At 52.0% G+C, this 23,639-nt stretch overlaps 1 protein-coding gene across 2 annotated transcripts in view; it reads left to right on the forward strand.

Annotated features, from left to right (window-relative positions):
• The window catches only part of LOC135909829 (uncharacterized), an 81,585-nt gene that overhangs the window by 35,853 nt on the left and 22,093 nt on the right, over positions 1 to 23,639 (forward strand). For both annotated transcript variants that reach the window (XM_065441875.1, XM_065441876.1), the window contains exon 5: positions 15,382 to 15,483. In XM_065441875.1, the coding sequence (XP_065297947.1) occupies positions 15,382 to 15,483 (102 nt within the window). The remainder of the gene's footprint in view (positions 1 to 15,381; positions 15,484 to 23,639) is intronic.

Here is a 23,639-nt window from a genome sequence, read left to right on the forward strand (position 1 = left end):
GGATTTTGTATTTGTTTGTCTTTGAATCATGGGCCTGTGTAAGACCTACCCTTGTCCCCACCACCTGGACATCAAGAATTAGAGCCTGGGAATGCCTTTTGATCACCAGGCCTGGAATTTTCGTGCCCTGTGCTGTGGCATAGTGAGGCTCCACTTTTACGTGCCAGCCCAAGTCATTCAGTCTTTTGGACAGGTATTTGACTATATTGTTGTGTCTTTCTATTCTTGTGTAGTGCGTTCGGTGACACTTTTGCTGAATGTGACCCATAGATTCTTCCGACTCGCACCTTGCTCTGCATTTCTTCGGCACATCTCTCCCTCGTTTTAGCCGGGTCAGATTGGGCATCGCTCCAATATGGAATTTAGTGAGGTCAATGAACTCCCTGCCCTTGAGGAACGATGTACCCTCTCTTAACCAGTACGTTGAGCCTTTCGTATTTTTACAGCCTTCCAATGATCTGCCATCACTTGAGGCGTGCAACTGTGATGACCAAAGCGGACGGACTCTTTTGGATTCCGAAGGGTTTGTCTCTTAAAGACACACAAGCGTTCCGCTTGATGAATCGCATCCGTCACTGTCCTTCTGGTTGCCGCAAAGGTGCAGGCTGAGTTTGACGAATGCGTCATCTTCGCGAATCTTCGGAGCCGTAGCGACGGAATTGTCGTCCTTAGGTAGGTAATCCCCAAACCCCCCTGCTCGATTGGTGCATAGAAGAATCCCATTGGGACATCAAGCGGTAGTGCCAGCCATCTTCGTATGCTTGACCGTATTGTCCTGTCTATTGCCGTTAATGTTTTTGCTGAAATCGGTCCCAAAGTTAAGCGATGTGTCAATCTGGGCATGAGGTAGTATCGCAGGATCACCTGTCTTTGCTGTTGTTTTAAAGGTGCGCTGGATACTCGTTGGAGCAATGCCGCCAGCTCGTGCCTTATAGGTCCTTGTATCCTCCCGGTTGCCGAGAAGGACAGACCGAGATATCGCCAGAGAGATGTGCAATTTTGCGAGGCCATGTCTCTCTCGTGAATCAGAAATTTTATGTAGGGGTAGATTTTGGATTTGTGGTCTTTGCCTGATGGTAGTGTCACCAACGTGGAGGACGTCTCTGCGTTAGCTCGTAGTCCTCGCTGTGACAGAAAGTTCTCAAATTTCCTAATGTGCTCGTTGAGCCCATCTTTTGTACTTGCTGCCAGAATGAGGTCATCGGCAAAAGCCATAGCCGAAACCTGCAGACCTTGACATCGGAACGATAGCTCAGGGTTGAGCCCTTCAAGAAATTCATCGACAACAAGGTTGAAGAACAGTGGCGAAAGGGGATCCCCCTGCCGTACTCCAGCAACTTGGTGGACCAACAACGAGCTCTCCCCATATGTTAGAATTGTTGATGCTGTTGCGTAGAAATTTTTGATGTATCGAATGAAGTCTTCGCTTACACCTTTTCGTCTTAATCCCCGAAGGATTGCTGGGTGTACTACTTTGTCCAAGGCTTTTGCTATATCGATGGAGGCCATCAGAAGCGGAACACGTGAGTGCCTGGCCTCATCGATCATTGTCGCCACAAGCAAGATGTTCTCCGTACGTCCGTCCACCGGAATGAACGCTCTCTGTCGCTCGTCAAGCTTGAGCTCGGTTATGAGTCTGTTAAAGTAAATCTTATGAAGTAGGCGAACCAAAACATGAGAGATCATGATGGGCCGATGGTCTGATGGAGTGGGGGCCTCGGGTTACTTTGGTAAGAAAATTGTGCGGGCTTGGCACAAGAAGACTGGGAGTCACTTCTGTAACATCAGCAAATTGAGCAAAACCCTCAGCACCGCCATCGGGACGGTTTTCAATCGCCTAACAGTAAAGCCGTCCGGTCCAGAGGCCGAATTTTCTTTTGGGAATGCTGCTTTGATTTCTGCCGCCGTGATAACCTGCTGCGGGTCAATTGCCTCCTGTGGTCTTGCCACGTTTGGGTCTACTGATGCCACTTCCCTTGTTTCCATTATGGCCCGCCAGTCCTCTAGGAACTTTCGAGGCTCCTGCACCGCCGATTCAGCCACCCCATCTAGTATACGTTTCGCGCATTGCGATTGATTCTTCTTAAACTATTTCTGCGTTTCCGTGAGTTCTCTCTTTTTCCTCTGTCGGTTGCTGTCCTTCATAGGCCTTCTAGGAGCCCGGTTAGTGGGGATGTTGTCCTCCGCAAACACATCCTTCAAGTAGCTGTTAAGGGAGGTTGCGGGGTCTTGGTCCGCGAGAAATAGCTTTGCGATTTCCCAAAGCCTATGCGCTTGAAATGCCCTTGGTGGTGGTTTTGCCACCAGGGAGCACAGCTCTTCTTTCACGTGCTCTCTGTGATTCGAGGGACGGTGTTGTTCTTGCTGTACGTCGTCTTCAGAAACGTCAATTGTCCGTGCCATGTTCGGGACAGCGCTTGAGATGACTCGGGACCGGATTTCGTCCACTAGTTTCCTATATGCTGGACCTCTTCGGTGCGACTTAATGCCGTCAAAGGTCCTGTGCTTGAATCTTTCTCCAAGTCGCTCGTTGATGTTATAGACCCCCTGAATAGTCAGTTCTGCCTACATTCTGGCTATGAGATAGTCTTCTTCCCTGCTCCATCGTGCTTTTGTTCTTGTCACGTATATGTCGACATTGTAGGCCTCGAGATGACAGAGGCGACGATGTTGGCTGAGACCAATTTTTGAGTTGAATGCTCTGTTGCATTCGGGGCAGACCTCATGTTCAGGATTCTGGCGACTAGACGTTTCGCCTGCCGCTACCACGTCAGCCGGGGCGGGGGCAGATCGGCCCTTCGAGGACGCCCCATCTTCCTTTAAAAAATCCGAGGCGGGAGATTGTTTCGCCTCAGTGAGAGATCCCCCACAGTACGCAGGGGAATCTACCTCGCTGTCTGATTCCGACAGTAGACGAGACGGGACAATAAATCTCCGTCGGTCTCTTGGTCGGGCCCCAGTACTAACCCAGGCTGACCCCTGGTGGTTGCCGTCGGCCGCGCCCCTGGGGTTCACCGTTACGGACACACCTGGTGCTGGGCAGTCGGAGGTGGCCGCTAGGACAGAGTCCCTGGCCTGCCTGTTCAGGTTTTCATTTCCAGTTCTGCTTACATATTGTTACGTAAGAAGACGCAAATGAAAAGCTATATACAAGTATATTTACAACGTAATACGCCGCACTTGGCCAAGAGGCAACAGCCCGCGCTAGCCTCCAATCGTTGTCGTCGTCTTCGTACTGCTCGCCTCTTCGTCAGCGGTAATACTATTCCGTAGCACTACCCCCGGCGGCAAAAGCGCCGTCCCGGAGCGACTAAAGGCCGGACTTGGAAACACTGTAGTAGGCCTTGAGCCTACTGACGTGCACGACATCACTAGGTGCCACAGGAGATGACGAGGTTGAGCTCACAGGGGCAATTTCGTACGTCACAGGCGTCACCTGGCGCAGCACGCGGTAGGGCCCTGTGTATCGCGAAAGGAGATTCTCTGAAAGTCTGACGTGGCGGGAGGGCGACCAGAGGAGCACGAGTGCACCAGGCGAAAACTGTACGTCACGGTGGCGGGCGTTGTACTGACGCTGCTGAGTGGTTTGCGAGTCCGTCAGTCGAGCACGGGCAAGCTGGCGTGCTTGGTCGGCGAGAGCGATGGCGTCGCGCGCATACTCGCTTGTTGAGATCGAAGCAGGAGGAAGTGCCGTGTCAAGGGGCAAGGTCGGTTCGCGACCGTAGAGCAGATAAAAGGGAGAAAATCCGGCGGTGTCGTGCCGGGAAGAATTATAAGCGAATGTGACGTAAGGAAGGGCAATGTCCCAGTCGCGGTGATCCTTGGCAACGTACTTTGACAGCATATCGGTAAGAGTACGGTTTAACCGCTCTGTCAGGCCATTGGTTTGAGGATGGTATGAGGTAGTCAGCTTGTGTTGAGTGGAGCAGGAACGTACAATGTCGGCGATAACTTTCGAGAGGAAGTTACGACCACGGTCAGTGAGCAGCTGTCTCGGGGCGCCATGAAGTAAGATAATGTCACGCAAGAGAAAGTCCGCGACGTCAGTGGCGCAACTGGTAGGGAGAGCCCGCGTGATAGCGTATCGGGTGGCGTAATCAGTTGCGACGGCTACCCATTTGTTCCCAGAGGATGACGTGGGAAAGGGACGAGCAGGTCTAATCCAACACGAAAGAACGGTTCCACAGGGACAGTGATCGGCTGGAGATGACCGGCAGGTAGCACCTGAGGTGTTTTCCGACGCTGGCAGGTATCGCAGGCAGCAACATACTGTCGGACGGAGCGAGCGAGACCAGGCCAATAGAAGCGGCGGCGGATGCGGTCGTACGTGCGGGTTACGCCAAGATGTCCTGCAGTAGGTGCGTCATGCATCTCAAAGAGCACAGTCTGTCGTAGATGTTTTGGCACGACAAGAAGAAGATCAGATCCGTCAGGAAGGAAGTTCCTTCGGTACAGAATGCCGCCCTGGAGGACATATCGGCGAACGGATGCGTCGGTAGGTGTAGAGCGCAGACGCTCGATGAGTACTCGCAGCGATAGGTCTCGGTACTGCTCATCGGCGATGTTAGCGAAGGCAGACACAGAGAAAATGCCGTCGGCGGTACTATTGTCGGCGTCGTCAGGCTCGTCTACCGGGTAGCGAGACAGGCAGTCAGCGTCCTTGTGTAGTCGGCCAGATTTGTAGGTGACAGAGAACGAATATTCTTGGAGGCGTAAGGCCCAGCGACCAAGTCTTCCTGAAGGGTCTTTCAATGAGCATAACCAACAAAGCGCGTGATGGTCTGTGATAACGGAAAAGGGTCGGCCATATAAGTATGGGCGGAACTTCGCAACCGCCCAAACTAGGGCCAGACACTCACGCTCAGTGATGGAATAGTTGCGCTCCGCGGGTGAGAGGAGCCTGCTGGCGTAAGCGATAACACGGTCGTTGCCGCGCTGGCGTTGTGCCAGTACTGCGCCAATTCCGTGACCGCTGGCATCAGTACGAACTTCGGTAGGCGCAGAAGGATCGAAATGGGCCAGAACGGGAGGCGTTGTGAGAACGTCGATGAGATGCGAGAATGCAGAGGCCTCGTTATCGCCCCACTGGAAAGGGGCGTCTTTTTTCAAAAGCTCGGTTAGCGGTCGTGCGATGGCCGCCGCGAAATTTTTCACGAAACGGCGGAAGTAGGAACAAAGGCCGATGAAGCTGCGCACATCCTTGACACACTTCGGAACAGGAAAGTGCGTAACAGCATGGATCTTGCCTGGGTCCGGTTGCACTCCGTTCGCGTCAACGAGATGCCCAAGGACGGTAATCTGGCGACGGCCGAATTGGCACTTCGATGCGTTCAGTTGCAGACCGGCGCGACGAAAAACGTCCAGGACTGCCGAGAGGCGCTCGAGGTGCGTAGCGAACGTTGGGGAGAAGACTATGACGTCGTCCAAGTAGCACAGGCATATGGACCATTTGAAACCGTGAAGAAGGGAGTCCATCATGCGTTCAAAAGTGGCAGGAGCGTTACATAGACCAAACGGCATCACTTTGAATTGATAAAGACCGTCCGGAGTTACAAAAGCAGTCTTCTCGCGGTCGAGATCGTCCACAGCAATCTGCCAGTAGCCTGAGCGGAGGTCAATAGAAGAGAAGTAGCGAGCACCATGGAGGCAGTCAAGGGCGTCATCGATCCGAGGTAGGGGATACACGTCCTTTTTGGTAACCCTGTTAAGGTGCCGATAATCCACGCAAAAGCGCCATGAGCCATCCTTCTTTTTTACCAGTACAACCGGTGACGCCCATGGACTACATGACGGTTCTATGATGTTATTGGCAAGCATTTTGCGAACTTCAGCGTGAATAACTTGACGCTCAACCGGTGACACTCGATACGGGCGGCGATGAATAGGAGGGGCATCGCCGGTATTAATGCGATGTTTAACAGTTGTAGTTTGGGCCAAAGGACGATCGTGAAAGTCAAAAATATCGTTGTAGGAAAACAGAACGCGGTAGAGCTCACGAGCGTGCTCGGACGGCATGTCGGGCGCAATCATTTTCTGTAAGTCGGCGATGGTGCAAGTTGTCGAATGAGATGGTAGAGGAGGATCGGCTGAATGGCTGTCTACCTCAATAGATGCTATTGAGTGATCTTCGAATGAGCAAAGCTGGGCCAGAGACATCCCGCGTGGCAGCACTTGTGTCGTCAAGCCAAAATTGACCACGGGCAGGCAGACGCAATTAGCCGTAATAGATAAAACGGTATGAGGTACCGTGATCCCGTGTGTAAGGAGGACGTCTTGTATAGGAGCCGCGATATAGTGACCGTCGGGCACTGGTGGGGATGACACTAGGTCAACGTAAGTCAGTGCCGTAGGTGGCAAGCGAACAAAGTCGACGGAACTGAGGCGACTGGGGTGTGGTTCAGCGGGATCCAGAACAGGCAGGTCAAGGCGGAGAGTACTGGCGGAACAATCAATTAGAGCAGAATGTGCGGAGAGGAAGTCTAAGCCGAGGATGATGTCATGGGGACAGTGGGCGATGACCGTGAATAGCACGACTGTTGAGCGATCGGCGAAGGAGACGCGGGCGGCACACATACCAATTACGGGGGCTGTTCCGCCATCGGCGACACGGACAACAAGCGTCGTGGCGGGCGTGATTATTTTTTTCAGGCGGGTACGAAAGTCCGCGCTCATTACCGACAAATGCGCCCCAGTGTCTATAAGAGCAGATACAGGAACACCGTCGACTTGCACTTCAAGAAGGTTCAGATCAGTGGGCAACGTCAGTGGAGGATTTGGCGGCGTAGGGAGCAATGCAGCGTCACCTCGAGGCGCTGCATCATTCAGTTTTCCGGCTGGGAGCGGCGTCCGAAAGGAGTCGGCGAAAAGGAGCGACGGGGCTGGGGAGAGCGAGATTGTCGTCCTTGGGGCGAAGGTGAACGAGAATAGGGGCGGTTCGGCGCAGGAGAGTCAGTGGCGGCATTATCGGAGCGTGCGGCATAAGGACGAGAAGGGCCACCCGAGGGGCGAGAATAGGCAGTATAAGCAGACCGGGTCGGGGAAGTCCAGCGACTGCGACAGTGCCGAGAAATGTGCCCGATGCGACGGCAGTGAAAACAAATGGGCTTGTCGTCAGCAGTGCGCCATTCAGCTGGGTTGCGGAAACGCGGTGGGTAAGACGATGCGGGACGGGGCGGAATCGAAGAAGCCGGATGGGTATCAGGGTGATGGGCCGAGCAGATGGTGTGAAGGCCCATGTTTTCGAACTCCTGGCGGACAACTGCCTGGATCAGGGAAACCGTGACTGCCGGTGCGTTGGTGGGGCTGGAGTCGAAGGCAGCCGGATAGGCGGCCTCAATCTCACGCCGAACGATCTTGGTAATATCGCCGGTGTAGTTGGGACGAGGAGCGTCGGCACAGGAAGAAGTCGCTGGGGTGTTGGGCAAACGGGCAAACTGCTGATCGATACGTCTGCTTTTAGCGAGTTCCAGGCGGCGTCACTCTTTGATAACAGCATCCACCGTCGCGACGTTGTTGAACACGAGCAAGTTGAAGGCGTCATCGGCAATGCCTTTGAGGATGTGGGATACCTTGTCTGACTCAGGCATGTGTGCATCAACTTTGCGGCACAGAGCCAGGACGTCCTGAATGTACGTGACATAGGGCTCTGTTGACGTCTGCACACGGCCGGAAAGCGCCTTCTGCGCGGCAAGTTTGTGACCGTAGGGGTTGCCGAACAAGTCTCGGAGCTTTTGCTTGAACGAATCCCAACTGGTGAGCTCCTCTTCGTGCGTCGGAAACCAAACGCGAGGTGTGCCACCGAGGTAAAAGACTACGTTGGCGAGCATGATAGTAGGGTCCCACCGGTTATTGCGGCTGACGTGTTCGTACAGGCTGATCCAGTCGTCGACGTCGTCCCTATCTTTGCTCGAGAATACGCCAGGATCACGAGGAGCAGGGAGAGAGATGTAGGTCGTCGAAGGGGCAGGAGGGGTCGGAGGCGGCTGAGTCGAATTGTCATCGCCGGGAGCCATGAAGCTAGGCTCGACGTACCGTCCACTGCGAAGCTCCGTGACGAGGTACAGGGAACGTCCACCTCCACCAGATATGTTACGTAAGAAGACGCAAATGAAAAGCTATATACAAGTATATTTACAACGTAATACGCCGCACTTGGCCAAGAGGCAACAGCCCGCGCTAGCCTCCAATCGTTGTCGTCGTCTTCGTACTGCTCGCCTCTTCGTCAGCGGTAATACTATTCCGTAGCAATATTGCAGCGTTGCATGCTTTCTGCAAGCATTGGGCTTCCCTCCGAGTCCTCAGAGGACAGAGAAGTAATGGCCCGCCAAAAGCGTCCCCCGACCTTACACGGTTCAGTCAGAGCCGGGCGCCCTTCCCAGGACCTTTGACAAGAGTGTCATAGTTACTCCCGCCGTTTGATTGAGAGCTCTTTCTTGATTTAGTGGATGGTGATGCATGGCCGTTCTTAGTTGGTGGAGCGATTTGTCTGGTTAATTCCGATAACGAACGAGACTCTAGCCTGTTAAATAGGTGCGGGGTTCCCAGCACCTTACAACCTTCTTAGAGGGACAAGCGGCTCCTAGGCGCACGAAACAGAGCAATAACAAGTCTGTGATGCCCTTAGATGTCCGGGGCCGCACGCGCGCTACACTGAAGGAAGCAGCGTGTCTTTATCCCTGTCTGAAAAGACTGGGTAACCCGTGGAACTTCTTTCGTGATTGGGATAGGGGCTTGCAATTGTTCCCCTTGAACGAGGAATTCGCAGTAAGCGCGAGTCATAAGCTCGCGTTGATTACGTCCCTGCTCTTTTTACACACCGCCCGTTGCTACTACCGATAGCCAAAAGCGCCGAACAAGTCTCGGAGCTTTTGCTTGAGCGAATCTCAACTGGTGAGCTCCTCTTCGTGCGTCCGAAGCCAAACTCGGGGTGTGCCACCGAGGTAAAAGACCACGTTGGCGAGCATGATAGTAGGGTCCCACCGGTTATTGCGGCTGACGTGTTTGTACAGGCTGATCCAGTCGTCGACGTCTTCCCCATCTTTGCCCGAGAATACGCCAGGATCACGAGGAGCAGGGAGAGTGAGGTAGGTCGTCGAAGTGGCAGCAGGTGTCGGAGGCGGCTGAGTCGAGTTGGTATCGCCGGGAGCCATGAAGCTAGACTCGACGTACCGTCCACTGCGAAGCTCCGTGACGAGGTACAGGGAACGTCCACCTCCACCAGATATGTTACGTAAGAAGACGCAGATGAAAAGGTATTTACAAGTATATTTACAACGTAATACGCCGCACTTGGTCGAGAGGCAACAGCCCGCGCTAGCCTCCAATCGTCGTCGTCATCTTCTTACTGCTCACCTCTTCGTCATCGGTAATACTATTCCGTAGCAATATCTACGGATTTTAGGTCTATCTACAGCCATGCGAGATCCACCGTTAAAAGTAAGTTTCTCCAGTTTACAAACAATTCGTTGGAAACCTACACCATGTGTAAATGGCGTTCTTTGGCCGTATCTGGCCCTTGCGCTATGAAACCCCATAAATCATCATCCAGGTAGACGAGAGCCATATGCCACTTTAGGCCTACCAGGACCGTATCCATAGCGCACAGAAATGCTGCAGGTGCCGAGCAAAGAGCACACGGAATGACCTTGAACTTGATGAGCCTGGCCGGCGCAATAAAGGCGGTCTTTTCTATGTCGCTCTCGTCGACTTGGATTTGCCAGCAGCCACTTAATATCCACCGACGAAAAACATCTTGCTTCGCAGAGTCGGTCCAGCGCGTGGCGCATCCATGGGAGGGTTTATACGTCCTCCTTGGTGACGTTGTTGAGGCGACGATGACCGACGCAAAAATTCAGACTCCATCCAATCCTTCTTCACCAATACAACAGGGGACGCGCACAGGCGTTTCGACGGCTAGGTGATGTGTAGCATTTCGTCGACTTGTTGCCTCATAAGTTCTTGTTCTCGCGACGACACTCGGTAAGAGACCTGGCGGAGTGGTCGAGCGGATTCTGCGGTTATTACGCGATACTTCGCAGCTGTTTGTCCAATCGTGGATGACGTCGGAAATCAGTGTGTATACCGTCGGAGAAGACTTTCGAGCGCTTCCTTGCTCATGGGGAGGCTTGGATTTATGTGGAAGACGGATTCAGGAGTTGTGGTCGTCGAGATAAATGCGATAGAATCCGAGAGGAAAAACGCATTCCTGGTTTCCGCAATTTGCTCGATGTAGGCGATCGTCGTGCACTTGTTGACGTAATGGAACACCTGGCAGATGTGCGTCAACATCACTTTCGCTTTTCCTCCGTGCAGTCGAGCAATCCCTCTTACGACGCAAATACGGTGTAGCAGTAGACGTTGATTGCCCTGAATGGCGCCTTATACGTATGCCGATGTTTCGGTGTCGACGGAAATGAAAATGCTGCAGCGAGGCGAGATGCTGACTTGATCTTCGAGCTTTTCTTAAGGCGTGGTGACTACGAGAGCTCTCCGGCGGAATCGCGTGATCTTCAGATAGCTCTATCGACTTCGACTTGAGGTCGATGATTGCGCCATGTTGGTTCAGAAAGTGCACGCCGAGAATTACGTCTCGTGAAAACTGTGGGAGAATAATAAAGGTGGCAGGGTAGGTTCGGTCATGAACGGTAATTCCTGCCATTCCTCAGCTATCCGGATTTGAGGCCTTCTCATGAAGTCTTAACATCCTTCAACTGGGCAGCAAAGGGTCCTCTCAGGAAAGAGTACTCGGCCCCTGTGTCCAGTAAAGAAGACTGCGTGGTCGTCGAGGATCACGTGGACGCCGGTGGTTCTTTGTCTTGCGTTGCAGTTGGGTCTTTGCGTCAGATCACGACTCGTGAAGGCGAACGGGAAGGACGTCGTAGTCTCCTCTGAGTGGTTGTGACGTAGTCTGCGATCTTGTTTAGGCAGACCCTCGTCCGATTTCGCGGTGAGAGCATCGACGGTAGACGTGACCCGCTTTTCCACAGTGCCAGTAGAGCGAACGGTAGTCGGAGCCACGTCATACATCTGTCTTCCTTGGGTAGATGCGCTGGCCGACGCGTGGGCGATGTGGCGACGGAGCCGGACGATCGAACTGCTGCGTTACGTGGTCATGCCGCGGGCGCGGAGGGGGACCTTAGCGCTGGTAGATGGCGGAGGAGGCCTTCGCTTCCGGCTGGGTTTCGGCGATGCAGGAACCTCCGCTACTTCCAGTGACCGCTGCAGTTCTTCCTTGACGATGTGAGCGATCGAGGCACCTAGGTTTGCGAGCTGGGGCTCAACTTATGCAGCTCTTCCCATATCACCGCTCTGACTGTATCGCGTATTTTGACGTTGCCTAGCGCTTGAGCTTTGGCGTAGCTTGTGAGCGCACAGCGGTTGTATTGCCTGGTTCACATTTCAAGCTTCTTCTCGATTGTAATGACCTCCAGAACAAAGTCGGCGACTGTCTTCGGTGGGTTGCGTATCTGGCGAATAGCTGTTCTTTCACACCCCGTATCTTAATACTGAACTTGCTTTTCTTCCGACATGTCGGGATCGACGCGGCGGAGGAAGCAAGTCATCCGCTCTATGGAGATCGTTTTGTTGTCGTTCGGTAGTTGTATTCGGGTTAGGAAGAGAACTTCGGCCCTTTCCTTGCGTACGATACTCGTGAAGGTCTTCAAGAAGTTCTCACGAAATTAGACCCACAGCGCTAGGGTGGGGGTCTCCCTGTTCTCAGGTCAGGTCCGAGCAGCGTCATCCAAAGAAAAATAAATGGGCCATAGCTTGACCTCGCTGCTGCAGATGTTTGGCGTCGCGGTCCTCTCGTACGTCTCCAGCCAGGTTTCAGGGTATAGGAACAATGGTCCACAGACGGTCGGTGGCTCGCTGGGCTGTGGAAGTACGATAGATGCTGACGATGCTTGGACTGTCATCGTGCCTCCCGACTTGGTCTTCCTGGTCGTCACGGGTAGAAGTCTGATCTCTGGGGTAGTTTTTGTAACATGACGTTAGCTCGACGGTCCGGGGCGACGTTGGTGTTGTCTTCGGTTTCGGGCTTGGATCACCGCATTTCGTGGCGTCCAGTGCCTGAACGCCAAACAATTTTACTGGATGTCGTGTTGTAGTGACGGCGGAGAACTACGTAGTGTAAAAGCTGTGACTTAGAGAGGTAATTATTTATTGGGCGAACTTGTGCCCAGCAAAACAAGTAACACTCGAACACAAGGTTAGTGGCGAGCACAAAGTCCTCGATCGTCGAAAATTTGATCTGCGGGTTTTGTACATGATTCATAGAAAGTTGCAGGGTAATCGCTGGTGCCCACGTGCCTTCCAGAAACTACTACACAATTTGTGTCGCGTTGAAGATCTGATTATATAAGGTTCGGCGAGAGCATACACAACACACAGAATCAACGAAAACATTCGAGTAGGTTCAACATTATGATGCAAGCGCAACTCGCGCTGAGCGACCACTGGAAGGTAGCGGTTGAAGTGCTGTCCCAGAGAAAACGATAGATGAGCACGCGTGACATATTGTTTTCCTACGCAATAAATAGTGTTGTTTACTGGCGTTCTACCTATTGTTACATTGAGGGAATACCTCTTCTTTTGGACGTTTCCGCGCACGCGCAAGGTAGCTTTGGTTAGTAATAAGAGCATACTGTTATTGCTCTTGTTGAGTGGTTGAGTGACCGTCCAGGGTATACGCGAGCGTCCGAAGCAGTGGTAGATGCTGGCTTATAGATATGTGTGTTCTGTAGAATGAATTGTCCAAACATGCGGCGTGATCATACGAGGTGTTATTCTTGCGCTAGCAAGTTCCGTTTTCTGTGTGTGACAGAGGATGATACCGAAATTTTTTTGTCGACCTTGTTTGTCCCATTCTCTAAGGCGCACTCACCCGTCTTACGCAAATTGTATCTTCGCAAAAAGCCACGGATTCTTTTTATGTGATCCCCTTCGGATATTACTCCTTTACACAGCAAAACAGTAAAGACTGCTAATAGTAACAACTTATATGCATCATGCTGGTCTACCAAGCACCGGGATCGCTGTGTTGAGTAACGCCATTTTCCTCATACGAAAGAGTTTACATAAAACAAACCGGTCGATGTATTAATGAGCGCCTGCGTGAGCAACACTCCTCCGTGGGGTCAGATAACGGTGCAAACTTGCCTCGCCATTGCAATGAATGTGGCTGTTACTCTTTCTTAAGCAATGTAAAGATTCTTGGTAGGAGCAAGGGCAAGGAAAAGCAAGAAATCCTGGAAGCGTACTACATCAGTTTATTAGGTGATGACTGCATTAGTACAAGGCATGTTTTTTGCCGCAATTGAAGACTCGCAAAAGGAAGACACATAAAGACAACACGGGCGGCCCTTCCAACTGATTTATTTTCGGCTGTGACCCAAGAATATATATATATACATACACGTATGCGCTGACTGTTCACAGATCTACGTTACCCCCAGCGGTCAAACAATCTAGTTTCTGATTTATAGAGCACGATAGATGTATAACTAATGCAATTTGTTCCTTTCTTTTTTATATAGTAGGCTTCCATAAGCTCACGTGCTGTTTGAAATCCACTTCTGCCAAGAAACCTAATCTCAGAAAACCGTGGTTTGCACATGCAGGCCTTGCAGTGCGCAGGCAAATGTGCCACGCCATCTTTCATTAGATTTAGTTCGTGTTCCCTGGCTCGTTCATTTAGGCAGCGTCCAGTCTGTCCTATATAGGACTTGCCGCACTCGAGGGGAATTTCGTACACCACGCCTGTAGCGCATCACCCGTAGGACGTGCTATGCTTCTTGCCACAGCCTTGCGAACCGGTCTCCTTGCGTGCGGTTTTCGAACAGAGTCGACCCAGTTTGACGGGGGAAGAAAAGGCAATGGGTACACCATACCAGCCTGCCACCTTCTTGAGGTTATGGGAAACCTTATTAACATTAGGAATCACTGCAGGTCTTACGGTTCAGGCTCTTTCTTCCTCCCTTGTGGCGCTGGTACCTTTAACTTTCCGTAAAGGCTTTCGGTGACTCAGGTCATCAACGAGTCAGGGAACTGTGCTTGCGTGAGAACGATGCCAATAGCTAACCAAATATTTTTATCTATTGGCGCTGTTATAATTCGGGGTCGCAATCGATGGGCCTTACGGGAACATCTACTTTTATCTTTTAGTTTGTAGCGGCCGTCCTGTATTCGTGTTCGCCGATCCGCGAAAAACGTTTACCTCGTTTGCCTTGGCTCCACGTGGGGGTTATCGCCCCTTGCAACCCGACGTGGGCGCTACCACAGCCACTCGGCAAAGCTGCCTTTACTTCTGAATAAAGCCAGTGGACTCTCCGTTCTCAGTGTGTCAAAAGGTATTCTCAACCTATCCAACGCGCAGCGATCAGATAAGCAGCATATGTTTTTATTCACGCTTGCAATTCGAATGGGCAGGTTTTCTTCGTCGAGTGAAAAGCCATATAGCCAAAAAAAGTTCACTGACGATTACGATAGTCCCTAATGCGAAATTTGAGCGCAGCTCTAAAGGTGTTTTCATTTCGCGGTATATCAAGGCATCGCACCGATCACCGAAACCATTGCCAGGGCCCCGACGCACGTCGCTATATAGACTGGCCACACAGTTGCCGCTTCCCGGGAAAATGCAGCTTATGCAGCCGTAATCTTCGCCGGGAAATCTTTACGGCGAACGCTATGCTCAAACGCCAGCTTTCTGGTTCTTTTTCTTTCCCCAGCTCGGCCGGCGCCGCCGCTGATGCGCTGACGTGAGCACCATCAAGGTACTCACGTCACAATTCAAGGTGGCTTCTTCCGCCTTCCTCCGCGTGCCCTCTTCGTTGTCGCCGTCCTTTCCTCGCTGGCCTCCGCGTTCGCTCTTTCATCCTTCACTGCGCTCGTTCGTCGGTTACGAGGTAGGACCAGGGACGACACGCCGACGCTCAACGCAGGAACGGTCGCATAGCTGCTGCGCTATAAGATTTCACAGCACTATACACACACAAAACGCGGCCGATTATGCGCGTCGCTTGGCTGCGCGCCCAAGTGTCTGCACATTGTAGTTACTGCTGGACCGAAAGGCTCCACAGCGGTGCACAGACGACCTTGTATTAACAGACATCACATAAATTTTACGGAGAACGAGTAGAACACCTTCAAACCGTTCCGCAACGCGCGATAGCAATACATTAAAACCGCGCCGGTTCGCGCAACGCAGGGGGGGGGGGGGGAGGAAAAAGCTCGCCGCGCGCATTTTCTTCCTCGCCCGACGAAAAGGTGTATAGAGAGACACCACCCAGAGCAGATTTAACGCGCGTCTATACATACCCATGTGCGCACTCTCCATTACGCGCTTGCAGCGGAAGGGCCACTAACTTATTCATATTCTCGTAGGAACCGTACAAAGCCCTGCGTACATTCTTCTACTGGAACATCTTTCACTTTGGAGTCGACGTCACGGTAATACTGATCTTCTTCGTCGCGACCATCACGAAGGTAGGTGCCAGCGTTTCCTTCCAATAACGTGTGTATACTGTTTTTGAATAGATACAAGCAGTTGCTGAGCTGCATAAGACTAAAAGGCGTGGTGCGCGTTTCTGAACGGTGGCAAAATCAACTTGCGACGTGACCGTATTTCTGCGGAACTGTTCCGCTGCGATAACACATTGAAGAACCTAATTAAGAATTATGAAGTGCACTGCGCCATTTTACTGAATATTTTGCTAGCTCTGAATTTTTCGACGTCTTCGTTTTTCGTCGCCAAAGAATGCCTTTCACTTGATGCCGTCTATAAAGTTACAGCTTAGGTGAAATTAATAAATATTTCGGAGGATTATTGCAAAAGACCCACTCAGACATTTATAGTGGCTTTAAGAACGGTGCATAATACTTTAATTTTGTTCGCCTTAGATATATTATAAGTGCAGCTTACACAACAGTGAGGCGGTGTTTATTGCAGTTAAAGAGTTGTACACTAGATGGTTGTTGCTTCTATTTCGGAATTTTGAAGAATTTCTTTAGGCCCACGTTAAGGAATTCGAGGCAGCAACACGTATCCGCAGTCCCACACTACGGGGTGACTCGTAATGCGATCGGGGTTCTGGTACATTTAGGTTGGAGGATCTTCTGGTTCTGAAGTTGTTCGCTATTTATGAGCTTTTATGTGCATCAGTAACAGGCAGCCAAGTTTGTGCTGAATCCTGAAGACTCTTATACTCTGCTGTAGATCGTCCCCGCAGAGTTTGCCATGGAAGACATGGTCTTGGACTCGTCTGGTGGCCAACACAGACCACCCATGACATGAAGCAGTTCAGTTCTTCAGTAGGATCAGACGCTGCTGATTGTGAGCTTTCTGACTCAATATTGTCACGGTACAGCGCGGACAGAAGACAGGGAGACGTTCATGAACAACAGGACAACCTTTTCAAAAAGAAACGGAACCGAGACACGTCTTCTTCGTCCTCTCCCAAATCTCAGCCGCCCACTAGACGGAGTCCGTTATTGCCCCCATCGTCGTTGTCTTCTAAGTAGAATATACGCGTCATTTGTCCCTCCCTAAAAGAGCATCGCCCCGATGCTAAACCAGAAGTGTCACTCGCGCAAGTAAGACTCTCTCGCATAGTTATTCGCTTACATACGGCTTCATGGGGACAACGTGCACAAGTTCAGGGCAATGCGTGCCGCGCCGCGTACAAGTGGCACTATCGGGGACGACCTCGTACGTGACATCACCGAGTTGGCACAATACTCGATATGGTCCGAAGCATCGTCTTACCAGCTTCTCGGAGATGCCTCGTTTTGGTATACGTGTCCAAACCCACACTCTGTCGCCGACGTCATAGATGACCATTCGACGGTTAAGATCATAGCGCCTTGAATCGTAGTCTTGCTGCTGGCAGATCCGCAAGCGTGCGAGCTGCCGAGCCTCTTCTGCGCGTTGCGTAAACACATCGGCGTCCCTATAAGTGTCATCAAAGTCGTGTGGAAGCATTGCATCCAACATCGTTCGTACATCCCGTCCGTGAACAAGGGTGAACGGAGTCATGCGCGTTGTCTCTTGTTTCGCCGTGTTGTATGCAAAGTTGATATAAGGTAGGATGTTGTCCCAATTTTTCTGTTCAACATCCACGTACATGGAGAGCATGTCTTCAATTGTTTTGTTTAGGCGTTCTGTTAATTCGTTGGTCGTTGGTTTGTGGATGGTAGGCGGTTGACTTCCGATGAAACGTTCCACTTAGCAGCAAGACGTGATCTAACAGTGCAGCCGTGAATGCGGTTCCTCGGTCTGTTATTACGACGGATGTTGCGCCTTGTCGCAACACAACATGCTCAATGAAAGAGCGCGCCACCTCGCCTGCTGTACTTCTCTGGATTGCCTTTGTTTTAGCGTAACGTGTGAGATAGTCGGTTGCGACGATAACAAAGCGAATCCCTGCAGTAGAAGTAGGAAGTGGGCCCAATATATCCATTCCGTTTGGTCAAATGGTCTTCGAGGAACCTGGACGGGTTGTAGGAGGCCGGCTGCTTTTGACGGAGGCGACTTGCGCCTCTGGCAGTCGAGGCAAGTGCGAACGTGATGTTTCACGGTGGTGTTAAGTCTCGGCCAGTAGTGCCTCTACTGCACTCTGGCCAGCGTTCTCGTGTAGCCTAAGTGACCAGAAGTCACCTCGTTGTGACAGGTTTCAAGTACTTACGTACGAAGAGCTGCAGGAATTACGAGCAGATAGGGGGACCCGGTCGAAGAAAAGTTTCGTTTGTAACGTACTTCCGTCCGCAAACAAAACGACAACAATCCTCTTGCGAAAACTCTAGGTGGTTTCGCAGATCTGCCCTCTAAGTAATTGATGAGTTCAAGCAACTCAGGGTCGTCCCGTTGTTGTTGCGCGATGGTGGATGTGTCCAGAACGCAAAGAAATGCCGAGTCTTCTTCGGGTTAAGCAGCCGACTATATCGGCGATAGAGACAGGCAGTCAGCATCCGCATGTCGTTTCCCCGACTTGTACTTGACAGTCATGTCAAACTCTTGCAACCGTAGGCTCCAACGCGCCAGTCGTCCGGAAGGATCTTTAAGGTTTGTCAACCAACACAGTGAATGGTGGTCGCTTATAATTGTGAAGTGGCGACCATACAAATATGGGCGAAATTTCATAACCGCCCATACTATGGCGAGGCATTCTTTCTGAGTCGTGGAGTAATTAGCCTCTATGCGTGAGAGTGTTCTACTTGCATAGGCAAGTACTCTTTCTGTACCCTCCTGTTGTTGCGCAAGAACAGCTCCCAAGCCAACAATGCTTGCATCAGTGTGGAGCAATGTAGGAGCGGTCTCATCAAAGTGAGCAAGCCCTGGAGGTGTCTGGAGACGTTCCCGCAAGTCATTGAATGCACCTTGCTCTTCGTCGCCCCATACAAAAGCAACGTCGTCTCTCGTCAGGCGAGTTAACGGCGACGCAAAATGAGCGAAGTCTGCAATAAACCGCCGGTAATGGGCACAGAAGCCGAGGAAGCGCCTGCCAGCCTTTTTATTGGATGGTACGGGAAACTGTGCGACGGCAGCAATTGTTTCGGGCTCCGGGCGGACACCTGCGTGGCTGACGACGTGACCAAGAAACTGTAGTTCCACAAAGCCAAAGTGCCACTTCTCCTGTTTCAGGGTGAGGCCGGCGGACTGGATGGACTGCAGAACCGCTTCAAACCTTTCGAGATGTTCTTCAAATGTTGCGGAGAACACGATGACATCGTCGAGGTATACTAAGCAGGTTTTCCACTTCAGGCTTGGAAGCACAGTGTACATGAGGCGTTGGAACGTAGCAGGGGCAGAGCACAAGCCGAAAGGCAAGACCTTAAATTCGTGTAGTCCGTCTGGTGTCACAAAAGCAGTTTTTTGTCTCTCGGGTCTACGTCGATTTGCTAATATCCGCTTTTTATATCCATTGAAGAGAAGTAACGCGCGTGTCAAAGCCTGTCGAGTGAATCGTCCATACGGGACAGCGGGTACACATCTTTCTGTGTTACCTGATTTAGTTTTCGGTAGTCCACACAGAAACGCAAGCTGCCGTCCTTTTTCTTGACCAGAACTACAGGAGATGCCCAGGGACTCATTGATGGTCGGATCACGTCGTCTTTAAGCATTTTTGTCATTTATTGTTGTATGGCTTCACGTTCGCTGGGAGCAACACGACAAGGATTTTGGTGAATTGGTCTTGCGTTATCCTCTGTAATTATTCGGTGCTTTGTTAGAGGTGTCCGACCGACGCTGGACGTCGACGCAAAGCAGTCGCTGAATTGGTCCAGTAGTGTAAGAAGCCGTTCTCGATCGTGTGGCGACAAAGCAGTGCTGACGTCAAGTAGAGGAGCTGGGTCTTGCGTAGGTGCTTCTTCGAGTAGTGAACAGCAGCCGCGGACATCCGCAACACGATCAAAATAAGCCACAACCGTGCCCTTCGGAAGGCGCCGTCGCTCTGTGCTAATATTTGTTAGCAACAGGTTCGTGCGCCCGTCGGTGACATTTACGATTCCTCTTGCGACCGTGATACCATGAGTGAACAACAACGTGGTTATTTGGTCGGGAACGCCTTCGCAATGAAACGGTACGTCACATGCTACTACCGAAAGAAGGGTACATGATCGAGGTGGGATGACAACGTCGTCTTCTGTTAGACGAAAGGAGTGGTTTTGCAGCGATAGGCAATAGACTAAACCAGGTCTCTTATAAAACGTCACCATGCGATCCGGGATGTTAATTACGGCGCCATTTTCTTTCAGAAGATCCATTCCAATAGTCAAATCTTTACAGCACACAGGCAGAACGATGAAAGCGGCCACGAAAGAAGAATACCCCATATCAAATCTAGAAGCACATCATCCAGTAGGCCTCAGTAATTGACCGCCGGCCGTCCTTATATGAGGTCCCGACCATGTCGTCTTTACTTTGCTCAGGCGGAGGACGAGTACCTGACTCATTATCGAGAAGTCAGCACCGGTGTCGACTAAAGGGCAAGATATAGTCCGGCGTAACGCGCGCGCGCGGCCACGCGCGTCGCGGTTAAGCGACGTCGGTGAAAAGCGCGCACTCTACAGTCCGGCGTCACGGCGTAGCCGGCGTGCCCAGGCGCGCTTGGCGAGCACAACGCCGCCGGCGCGGACATAGAGCGTGCTCTATTTCACGCGGCTGCCGCTAGACCAGAATGCACTGCGCGCTGCAGCGGCAGCGAGCAGAAGGCAGAATGGCGGCCTGCGGTGCGCGTACTGACAGTGCGGCTGTGGTTTTTTCAACACCCGTGCGGGATGACAGCGCGAGTGAGGACGCCTGCTTGAAGCGATTTGCAACCTTCCATGTGTATACGATGTGAAACGCATGGACTACCGCGACACAGAGCGCAAGAACAACGCGTGGGAAGCTATACGAAAGCAGTGTGGCCTCGCCACAGGTAAGCTGCATTTCGCAGCTCCTGTACTAGCTGGTGGTAGTCGCCGAGTTGAGGGCGCTTGTCGAATAGCTTTCGCATGTACATGCATGGTCCGCTTCCGTTTTTGACGTAGCCGAAATACTAGCAATATGAGTGCGATGTTCTGGCTGTCAGGCACGGCGGCCGCATTTCGATGGGGGCGAAATGCGAAAAACACCTGTGTGCTTAGATTTAGGTACACCTTAAAGAACCCCTGGTCAGAAAGAAAGTGGTTTTCGCACGTAAAACCTTATGTTGTTTTTTTCTGGCTGTCAGGACAAGTTAACGCCATCCCGCAAAAGTTTTCATTTTAGTGCACAAACAGCGCGCGGAACGAGAAGCGCGCGCGCTACCCGAACGGCGAGGGTACATGCAAGACGCGCATGCGCCATGTAAACAGCTGTTCGCCGCGGCGTTGAAGTTGCGCTCCCGGACGCACAGATGGCGCCAGCCTCGAGCTGCGCGCGCACGCCGAACTCTAGAGGAAGCAAATTTCTTGCACCCCTGGCGGCGCTAGCGCAGCGTATCCGACTTCGCCTGCCGCGGCCTGGCGCGCCGAGAACGCCGGACTATATCTTGGCCTTAACGCTGTCACTGGCCGTCCGTCCACCAAAACATCAATGTCGGCGTTCACAATTTCTTCGGTGTTTATCGGCTTCACAGCGTTCTGCAGAGGGAGTGTTGGGGGCTTTTTATTGTCTTGCGGCGGGCCTGCAACCTTACGCCCAGAGGGCGCCGCCTTCAGTTTCCCTGGCGTGGGCTGGCCGACCTTCGTGTTCGGAGGTCAGCGAAAGTACGTCCAGTAGGTGAAGCCATCTGACGTGGAGGGGTTGTAGAACGCGACCGACGGCCGAAATCGGACCTATCGTTGGGCACGGATTCGCCATTTGGGTGCGCTGTGGAGGTTCCCGAAAAGTAGCGTCGTCGGGGCGTAGCATAGAATCGTAATTTTCACGTAGAGCATAGGACCATGGACGACGAGGCCAAAATGATGTGGCACGATGCCAGCAATTACGCGAAATGTGACCAGCGCCTCCGCAGTGAAATCAAAGTTATCGCCTATCAACGGTGCACCATCGTCGGTTTTCCGAAATTGCGGCGGTCCCGTAGCGTCGTTTTGCGGCGTTGACCAAGGGGCGGCGAACGACGGCTGCTGGTGTGACTGCAGCGGCATAACGGATGCGCGCCTCGCAGCATCCTCTTGCGGCGGCTACCAAGGAGCGACTGTTGGAGGCTGGTGGTACGGCGATATGGTTGTGACGGGTGGTGGACATCGGACAGCGGCGGCGTAAGTCATGGGACGCTGGTGATCTTGAAAATCGGCTGCCGGGAACGCCTGCCTGATTTCGTCGCGCACCACTTCGGCGATTGATGCTACAGGTCTATACAACGTCCGTGTCAGAATCTTTTGCACTTCCTCTCTGACAAGTTCTCTGATCAATTCACGCAAGGAATTCTGATACCCGGCAATCCCTGCGGCGGCATTGATTGCATTGCTGGTGGACAGTCGATCGTACTGCCTGCACCGTTGATGAATGGCCCGTTCAATAGCCGTAGCCTCTTTGATAATGTCAGCGACGGTGACTGGTGGATTCCGCACAAGCCCCGCGAACAACTGCTCTTTTACACCTCGCATGAGGTAGCGCAACTTTTTATCTTCGGTTATGTTCGGGTCCGCTCTACGAAAGAGGCGGGCCATGTCCTCGGCGAACATTGTGACCGACTCATTAGGTTGTTGCACCCGTAGCTCCATCATCTGCTGGGCGCGCTTGCGTCGGTCGGCACTTGCAAAAGTATCCGTGATCTTCTGCCGAAAGTCATTCCATGTCGTCAGGCTAGCTTCACGGTTCTCGTACCAAGTGCGGCCACTGTCGTCAAGGGCGAAATAGACGTGGGAGAGATTTTGCTGCTCAGTGCACTGGTTCATCTGTGCGAGGTGTTCATACTTGTCAAGCCAGTCTTCAATGTCTTCGAAGACTGCACCGCGATAGCGATCGGGAACCAGTGGATGCAGAACGGTTACCTGTTGTGGATTGGTGAAACCGGCTGCTTTGGGGCGCTTGCGGTGAGCTGGTTTCGGCCATTACGAAATGTGTGCTGCTGCCGGAGAGAGGAGGTTGAAGAGGGGAAAACTCCGGGGCAAGGCCTACCAGTCGGCCACTAAAGCGATGCACGGGTGTCGTAACTGTTGACAATGCCTCCGGGCTAGGTGGACGACTCCCAGAAGGACTCCGGGGCATCAGGCGAACTCAGTACCCCGCGCCTCCACCAGTGTCACGGTACAACGCGGACAGAAGACAGGCAGACGTTCAAGAACAACAGGACAACCTGTTCAAAAACAAACAGAACCGAGGCACGTCTTCTTCGCCCCCTCCAAAATCTCAGCCACCCTCTAGACGGAGTCCGTTATTGCCGCCATCGTCATTGCCTTCTAAGTAGAATATACGCGTCCATATGTACTATATCGCATGCCTTTATACCTGCCAAGCACCGCCGTTCCAGAAGAAAATTAGCGTTCAAAGGCTGGGCTCGTCAAAGTGTATGAAGATACTATCCGAACAGGATACCGCACAACTCCAGCCTTTGTTATACTGGGAAGCTTTCCACAGGCAGCCTTTCATAGCAAGGCACTTACAATGTTATAAATGCTTAAAATTAGCTATCTTCAGGGCTTTTGCACCATACATCCTGTCTGCGCTAAACGCAGTAGGAATCACCTTGTAGATTCCTCTGAAAGTAAGAGATAACAGTGTCCTAACTGTAAATGCGACCATATGGCAACAGATAAAAGATGTTCATCATTGAAATATCATTTAAATGTACAAAAAGAGAAAGCCAATAAGAAGGCAACAGGAGATAAAAGCTCGCGTCACCGTCGTGGTGCTCCAACGACTGCAAACGCCTGGACTAAGCAAAAAACAATGCGTTCAAAAAAATGACAAAGGAACAACGGATCGAAAATAGAGGGACGGTTTCTGCCCCTCAGACTCGTCGTGGCCAGCGGTGCGCAATCGAGCTCGTCGGACCAAGCCTCTACAAAGGCTGCGACACAGTGAACACTGCAAATACAGCACATAAACCGGTCTCGGCCAACAATGGTGTGCAACTTGCCAATGTTTTGAAGGTGCTTGTCAACATTATCAGATCTCGAATTGCCGGTCGTCAGACACCAGCACCATCAGCAGGAGAGCAACTTTTCGAGGCCCT

Source organism: Dermacentor albipictus, chromosome 1 (assembly GCF_038994185.2).
Source record: "Dermacentor albipictus isolate Rhodes 1998 colony chromosome 1, USDA_Dalb.pri_finalv2, whole genome shotgun sequence".
NCBI lineage: Eukaryota > Metazoa > Arthropoda > Arachnida > Ixodida > Ixodidae > Dermacentor > Dermacentor albipictus.